This window comes from Octodon degus, unplaced genomic scaffold (assembly GCF_000260255.1).
Source record: "Octodon degus isolate 3935 unplaced genomic scaffold, OctDeg1.0 scaffold00032, whole genome shotgun sequence".
Lineage (NCBI taxonomy): Eukaryota > Metazoa > Chordata > Mammalia > Rodentia > Octodontidae > Octodon > Octodon degus.
This window is the reverse complement of record NW_004524608.1, coordinates 3,419,822-3,428,462: the sequence shown is the minus strand read 5'-3', so window position 1 is coordinate 3,428,462 and position 8,641 is coordinate 3,419,822. Positions and strand designations below refer to the sequence as shown.

General features: G+C 43.2%; 1 protein-coding gene across 1 annotated transcript in view; it reads right to left on the bottom strand.

Moving 5' to 3' along the window:
• Nucleotides 1-8,641, bottom strand: part of Nup210l (nucleoporin 210 like) — a 120,190-nt gene that overhangs the window by 27,291 nt on the left and 84,258 nt on the right. Inside the window, exons 28-29 of the mRNA XM_023713787.1 lie at nucleotides 5,463-5,621; nucleotides 3,639-3,730 (exon numbers count right to left, since the gene is read on the bottom strand). Of these exons, the coding sequence (XP_023569555.1) occupies nucleotides 3,639-3,730; nucleotides 5,463-5,621 (251 nt within the window). The remainder of the gene's footprint in view (nucleotides 1-3,638; nucleotides 3,731-5,462; nucleotides 5,622-8,641) is intronic.

Sequence of the window (8,641 nt, the reverse complement as noted above, 5' to 3'; positions counted from 1 at the left end):
GGTCCTTGTGCTTTGCTAAGCTTGTTCTAAGTAGGTGCTTTAGACCCCTGAGCCATCTCACCAGCCCCTGCCCTTAGTTTTTTGTTTTTGTTTTATTTACTTATTTTTATGCATTTAGCACAGGGTCTATGGGGTGTACAAGATCTACAGGGCCTCACTACACAGATCGGACTCATAGTAATCTCATAGTATTCAGCCTCCCAAGTGCTGGGATTGTTTTTGTTTTTGAGACAGAGTCTTGTTATGCAGTCCAGGCTGCCTTGAATTCATTATATGGCTCAAACTGGTCAACTCCTGGTGGGCCTCTTGCTTCAGCCTCCCAAGTGCTGGCATTACAAGTATGCATCATCAAGCCCAGAAAAAGCTTCTCTTTTCATTATGCTCATGTATTTTTCCTTTTATTTTCTGTCTGTCTCTCTCTCTCTCTCTCTCTCTCTCTCTCTCTCTCTCTCTCTCTTCCTTCTAATAATGAGCTATATCTCCTGCATCCACTCCTCTTTTTTTTTTTTTTCCTTTTTTTGATTTTTCAAAATGTATTTATTTTTGAGACAGGCTCTTACTATGTAGCTCAGGCTGGCCTGCCTCAGCCTCCTATTATGTGGGGGAATTATAGGTGCATACTACCAGGCTTGGGCATTTTTTACTTTGTTGAGGTAGGGTCTCACTTTGTAGTAAGACTGTGAACTATGTAGCTGATGATGACATTAAACTTGTGGAGAGCCATCTGTACCACCCTCCTGAGTGCGGGGATTATAGGTGTGTGCCACCATGGCTGCCTCCCCCTACACTCTAATTTTATTATTTTATTTTATTTTTGTGGTTGGGTCTGCCCGCCCTGGAGGTGGGGCTGGCACAGCATGTGGTGTCTGGGATTAAACTGTGGTCCCTGCACTTTGCCTAAGCTTGCCTAAGCAGGTGCTTTAGACACTTTAGCTATCTCGCCGGCCCTACCCTCTAATCTTGAAAAGATATTTCTTTGAAATAGAGTCTTGCTACATTGCCTAGGTTTGGTTCAAAAGTTGTGATGCTCCTGCCTCTGCTTTCCCAAGTAGCTGGGATTATAGGCATGTGCCAGTACCCTCGGCAAGCTTAGCTTTTAAAAAAATCAACTCAAGGCCAGTAATGTACCTGTGGTAGAGTTCCTATTTAGCATTACATGAGGCTCTGTGTTTAATCCGCAGTACTTGATGGGGGGGGGATTTAAATCCTATTACATGTTTCCATTAAAAATTTATTCACCCAAAATCGGGGCTGGCGAGATGGCTCAGTGGTCTAAAGCACCTACTTGGAACAGGCTTGAGAAAGCACAGGGACCCCGGTTCGATCCCCCAGCACCACATGCCAGCCAGCCGCGCCCCCTGGTGGGCTGAGCTGGCCACACACACACACACACACACAATAAATAAATAAATAAATAAATAAAAGATACTAATGAAAAAAAAATTTATTCACCCCAAATCATTAAAAAACAAGTATTCAGGGCTGGTGAGATGGCTCGGTGGTCTGAAGCACCTACTTGGAACAAGCTTGGCAGAGCAGAGGGACCGCGGTTCGATCCCCCAGCACCACATGCCGGCCAGCCCCGCCCCCTGGTGGGCTGAGCTGGCCACACACACACACACACACACACACACACACAAATAAATAAATAAATAAATTTAAAAAAATTCTTCATTAAAAAAAAAAACAAGTATTCAAACAAATACTTGTAGTTCGGGGTGAATGTTCACAATAGTAAAAAAGTAAAAATAAGGTCAGGCATGATTGTTCACATTAAAATCCAGCAGGTCTCTGGGAGGCTAAGGCAGGAAGACTGAAAGTTCAAGGCCATCCTGGGCTACCTATCTAGGCACTGCTCTCCAGCCCTTATCAAAAGTAAAAACCAGGGGGGCTTGCGGGTTAGCACAGTTGTTTAAGTGCCTGCAAGGACAAACCCAGTCAGGCACAGGGGACTGAGGTTCAATCCCCAGCTCCACATGCCTTACCAGACCCACCCTTAAGGCAGCCTGAACCAGCCAAAAAAAAAAAAAAAAGTGTTTGTGGACAGGATATCATGTTTGCATCTCGTACAATGAATAACCACTAAGACAACAATATGCAATGTATTAATTATTGAAGCTGTGCTAGTACTCTTTTTTTTTTTTTTTTTTTGTGGAAGCAGGGATTGAACTCAGGCCCTTGTGCTTGCCAGGGAAGTGCTTATTCTACTGAGTCATCTCCCCAGCCCCTAGTAATCTGTTTTTTGTTTGTTTTGTTTGTTTGTTTTGGTTTTTTTGGGTTTTTTCATAATACCGGGAATTGAACTCAGGACCCTGTTCTTGCCAGGCAGGCACTTATTCAACTATGCTATCTCCCCAGCCCTAGTAATCTGTTTTGAAACTGTCTCATTGCTATTTGTTTCTCAATAAAATTATTTTTAAAAAAAGTGAAAACCACCTGGCTGTCCATCAGTGGGTGAATGAACAAACATGGTGATTTATTCATATATTTATAATGGAAAATTATTGGTCATCAAAAGGAATGAAATCCTCATAGATGCTATAATGTATAGCATCAGAAACACAGTAACAGAAAGAGTAACACAAACAACTGCTATCCTGTGATGCCATTTCTATGAAATACCCAGAAGAGTTAATACTATAAAGACAGGAAGAAGTTTGGTGCTTGCAAAGGGCTGGGAGGAAGGGAGAATGAAGAGTGACTGTTTAATGGGTATGGAGTCTTCTTTGGTGGTGAAGGAAATGTAGAAAAAGACAGAAGGCAGAGCCCAGGGGTGGTGGTGCATACCTATAATCCCAGCACTCAGGAGGCTGAGGCAGGAGGATCACTGTGAGTTTGAGACCAGCCTGGGCTATAAAGTGAGCTCAAGGCCAGCCTGAGTTGCATGGCGAGACCCTGTCTCAAAAAAGCAAGCAAAAGAAAGAAAGAATGAAAGAAGAAAACAGGAGTGGCAGCATAACTCTGGGAGGCTGGGCCAGGGGGATTGCAAGTTTCAGCCTAGCCTGCACCATTTAGCAACTCAGAGAGACTGTCTTCAAATGAAAAATAAGAGGCCAGGGAGATAGCTCAGTAGAATAAGTGCTTGCCTGGGAAGCGCAAGGGCCTGGGTTCAATCCAAGATTCTGAAAAAAAAAAAAAAAAAAAAAAAAAAGGGCTGTGGAAATATCTTAGTGGCATAAGTGCCTGCCTGGCCAAGGCAAGGTTTCAAGTTTGAGTCGCAATACCAAAATAAATAAATAAATAAATAAATAAATAAATAAATAAAATAGTGTTGGGGTGTAGCTCTGTGCAAAGACCTTGGGTTCAATCTTCAGAATCAAAATCACTGGGTGAAGTTGTTTTTCTTTTCTTTTCTTTTTTTTTTTTTTTTTTGCTGGGAATTGAACTCAGGACCTTGAACTTGCCAGCCAGGCACTTATTCTACTGAGCTACCTCCCGAGCCCTTACACTTTTACAAATTTAAGACAGGGTCTCATTAAATTGCCCAGGCTGGCCTTGAACTTGTGACCCTCCTGCCTCAGTCTCCCACCCATCTGGGATTATGGGCATGTACTACTGTACCTGGCTCCACATGCAATTCTTTTTCTACTGAAGATAAGTAAAGTTAGAAGCTGACCATTCTTTTCCCTTTTCCTTACCTGTTAGTGTAAAGTTTGAGCTGAGAATTCATTGGCATTAGAATCTTCTCAGGCTGGTACTCTGAATTGAAAAGTTGGAGTTTTTCAAACACCTATAATGAGAAAATAATGTTTTCCTCCTCTCTGGAAGAGAAAAATTCCGACCTTTACTCACAGAGAGACTTGAGCAAAATGCTGAACAAGAAATAACTACAAGTAAACAGTCTGCCTAACTTTTTTTTTTTTTTTGTATTTTAGGGAAGGGTCTACAGGGTGTTCTGGGTCTCACTACTAGATCAGACTCGTGATCCACCTATTTACAGCCTCCCAAGAGCTGGGATTACAGGCACCTGCCACCATGCCCAGCCTCTAGTGCCTGTCTCAGTGTGCCCTGGGGATAGGGCGGGCACAGCAGGATCAAACCCCTGGCCCCTGCGCCTACTTACAGGCACTTTAATCAGCTGAGCTATTTGGCTGGCCCTTAACTTGTAATTAGTCTAAAATCTTCCACCATATATCCTAGACTAGAATATATAAATAATATCAACCATGCCTCTTTTTTTTTTTTTTTAAATCCTGCTTCTCACTGAAGGTCTGGGCTAGTGGCAAAGTTACACTTTCTATAGCCTCTGTGCTACTTACATATAAAATGACTTGGAAATTTCTGACTTTGGTTCTGGTAACCTGAAGCAAGATTTGGGGACAGAAACATACAATATTAAATCAACACCTAGTTATTCTACTTCTCTGTAAGAACACTTTCTTTCCTCTTTACACTGAATTACAGAACTAAAACTAAAAAGGAATAGAACCAGACCAAATTCAGAGGCAGAGAAGCTTACTTCCACCCTAGAAATGTTAATTATTGCTGCAGTATAGTGGCCCACATCTGTAATCGCAGCACTTGGGAGGCTGAAACAGGAGGACTGCCGTGAGTTCCAGGACAAGCTGGGCTCCATAGTAACTATAAGGCCAGCTGAACTACATAAGGAGATCCTGTCCCCCCCCCCAAACAAAAATAACAATAATAAAATAGAGTTGCCTGTAACCTCAGTACTTGGGAAACTGACAATAATTCCAAGTTTGAGGTCAGCCTGATCTATAAAACCCTGCCTCAAAAAACAAAATACTCCCCCTACCCCCCTACCCCCGTAGGCTATCAACTTTCTATGACAGCCCATGCTGTGTTTCCTGATGCAGCGTGTACTTTTATCTTTGCTCTTTCCCTCCTTCCTATTTACTTGCTCCAAGCTCACTCTGCAGAGCCAGTTTCTCCCTTACTCTTCATTTTTGTTTTCTTGAAGAAACTTTGCCACTGCTAGACAAAACAAAACAATATCAGGCGTGGTGGTGCATGTCTCTAGTTCCAGCACTCAGGAGCCTGAGGCAAGAGGACTGTGGTGAGTTCAAGGCTAGTCTGAACCATATGAGTCAGTCTCAAAATAATCAATCCAACAAACCAGTAAAAGGGGTACTTTAGTTCTTTGAAGTCTCATCATAAGTGGAAACTATTTATACTCTTACACTTTACCAGAAGTTAGGATATTTCATTCTATGGGGGGAATACCGTAGAACTAAATGAATATATTATAATGTCTCTGTGGATGGAGTGGCTTGGAAATGAGCCTGTCTCCTGTGTGGGAGCTGACAGGAGCTCATGAGCCAAAATTCTACAGTCAATACTTATGAAAGTAATCAGCAGGAATGATGAGCTCTGGGAACTACAAACCTGTTCTCTGGGGCCCGGTAGTAATTTCTTTCTTCAGTCTAAGCTCTTCAGGGATGATAAGAGGTTATAGCTTTCTCTCCTTGATACAGAGAAAGAAGACAGGTTTGGGAGCTTACCAGGATCTGCACTTCATCTGACAGTTCTGATACACTCCCTTCAAACTGCCCAGAGGAGCTGTTCACACAGCGGACAGTGACTCTGATGCTGGTCCTCCCAGCTGCTTTTGTGTGAACAACCATAGCAAAATTATTCTCATCTGGAAGCTGCAGGGAAACCTAGACAGAGCATGAATAGATTGAGAAATATTCATGAGTAAGAACTATGTCCTTCCTTGTAGCTGAAAGGAATGTGTGTTGGAAACAGCTATCCAGAAGAGCTAGAGTACAGGAGCCTGTTTTAGGCTCCTTTATATTCGTGTTGGTATGGTCACCAGAAAGGTAAATTCCTTTTTTTTCCTTTTTTTGTAAATCCCTGTTGTGGGAAGCACCTAGGATTCTTTCTAAAGCTATGGCAAAGACAATTCATTAACAGGAGGAAAATGGAAACAATGGAAATGGTTTTTAAAATGGGTTCACAGTTTGAGAATGGAGAAAAAAAAGCAAATCCACAATTCATGGAGTTTGGGGGAGTGGAAGTTAGGGTGAGGTTAAAAAAAGAGAAATGCTCTGTTTGTAGACAGTCTCATCACATACTTCAGGCTGGCTCGCTATGCAGCCCAGGCTGTCCTCAAACTTGCAATGATCTTCCTGCCCCAGCCTCCCACACACAGGGATTACGGGCATGCACCACTATGCCTGGCTGATTTTCCTGTTCATTTATTTGGAAGGCTCTGAATTTAGGCTGAAACTGGCCATCTCCTCTTGTGCCTTAATCACCATTCCAGTCTAGACTGAAGAAGGAGGGTTAGAACACAGACTTCTGGTAATAAGGAAGAGAAGGCCAATACTAAGGGAGATTTATATTCAAGCAGGTACTTGTCCACCTTTTTAGCACTCATTTCACTCTCTGTCTCCCTTGCCCTCTTGGTCTCTGAAAGCTCTCTTGCCTCAAAGTAGTCTCAACTTCTAAAATCACCTTTTCCTCCTCCTCAACATAAAAACTCCCACTTCCTTTGTGCAGATCTCAGTCAGCTGTCTGAAAGGAAGTCCATACTAAAGAATGAATGGCTTATAATAGTTTAATTGAAATGACTTTGAAAAATGACCTTTCCACAGTGCAGGGAATCTACTGTGTTGGGCATGGTGACCTTTCCATTGCCCATTCCGTCATCCGAAGCAGGAAAAGGCAGCTTTTCTTTGGCTCTTAATCATTTCTTTTGCTAAAGAAAAGAGTGTTGCTTTAGCTGAGTTTGGTGGTACACTCCTGTAACCAGCACTTGGCAGGCTGAGGCAGGAGGCTGGCCTGCGTTTGAGGCCTGCCTGAACTACACAGCAAGACTGTCTCATTTTTTTTTTTTTTTAAAGGGGAGGAGTGCCTTAGATAAAATGAAAGAAAGAGATAGAACAGAGGGTAAGGCTATTCCTCACTTTCACAAAACCCTTATTTGTTACCTAAGAACAAAAGCCAAATTCCTATGTTGAATTACTCCCGACTAGGTACAGTTCCATTTCTTTTCAGAACCGCGAATTGAACTCAGGCCCTTGTGCTTGCCAGGAAGCACTTATTCCACCGAGCGCTCTCCCCAGCACCAGTTCCTTCTTTCTTCAATTCCAGGGATAGTCAGGCCCAGGGGAGTCCCTGACAGATGGGAGATCTGGTTAATAGTTTCCCTTCAATTATAAATGTAGGATATCTTTAGAAAGATTATAGATAGTTTTTTTTTTTTTTTTGTTTTGTTTTTTTGTTTTTTGTTTCAGAACCAGGGATTGAACTCAGGCCCTTCCGTTTGCCAGGCAAGTGCTTACTCTACTGAGCCATCTCCACAGCCCATAAGTAGTTGTTCTTACTTTTCCCAGATTTCTCCTCTTTTCTTCTCAGGTGGTTCCAGAAACATTCTCCTAATTGTAGGTGTCACAGTCTTTTTTGTCCCAAGGTCCAACTCTGTAGTTCGGGCTGGCCTTGAATTCACTTTGTAGACCAGGCTGGCCTGGAACCTACAACGATCCTCCTTCCTTAGCCTCCTAAGAGCTGGGATTACAGGCATACAACTAGATTAGACAGTTCTTCCTCAGGCAGAGCCCAGACCCAGGTCACTGCCCTGTTCCTAGACCCTAGCTGAGTTCCAGTTTCTCAAACTAGGTGAGTTTCAGCAAACTTACACTCAGGTAATGATCTGATTTGTATTGTAGCTGTTTTGTTACAGAAAAAGAATCACCTCTTTTCTTTTTTTGTCTTTTTGAGACAGGGTTTGCTATGCAGCTCAGGCTTGTCTTCAGCTCACTTTGTAGCCCAGATTGGCCTCAAACTCACAGCAATCCTGTGGCCTCAGCCTGAGTGCTAGGTGTGTGCTACCACAAATCAATTATTTTCTTTTTGTTTGTTTTTTGTATTTTTCAACTAGGTTTCTTCCTGTACAGTTGAGACTGGCTTTGAGTTGACTATTTAGCCTAGGCTGGCCTTGAACTTGCAGTGATCCTCCTGCCTATCTCCACAGATTTCAGGCCTGTGCCACTACATCAGGCTCTATTATTATTTTTTTGGGGTTTGATATTATTTGCATAAAAACATCAAACCTATTTTCTCTTTTTTTTTTAAATTTTTATTTATTTATTTTGTGTGTGTGTGGCAAGCTCAGCCCACCAGGGGGCGGGGCTGGCTGGCATGTGGTGCTGGGGGATTGAACCGTGGTCCCTCTGTTTTGCTTAGCTTAGCTTGTTCTAAATAGGTGCTTTAGACCACTGAGCCATCTCACCAGCCCCATCAAACCTATTTTCAAAAACATAAGATCTTAAATTGTGCTGGTGGATTTCCTCGAAGTCAATCCTGAAGGCTTTCAGGGTTCCAGACACAGTGGGTGCTGAACTGGGGCACCCTTCTTAAGTCTGCCACTGATTTAAGGGACCCTGCTCAAAGTCAGCTGCCCAACAGTGGACACAGCAGCCCCATGTCACCACAGTCCCTGCCCTCCCTCTATGGGAAGCTGTTCTGTCCCCATTCCCAGGAGGGCAGCCCAGGGCTTGCCATGCTGTGGTGCCCTCCAGAGCCATCCAGTGTTGTCTTCTTTTCTTCTTTTTTTTTTGCGGAACCGGGGATTGAACTCAGCGCTTGCCAGGGAAGCGCTTATTCTACTGAGCCATCTCCCCAGCCCCTAAGCACTGTCTTTCTCACTGCTAATGACTGTATCCATCATGCAAGG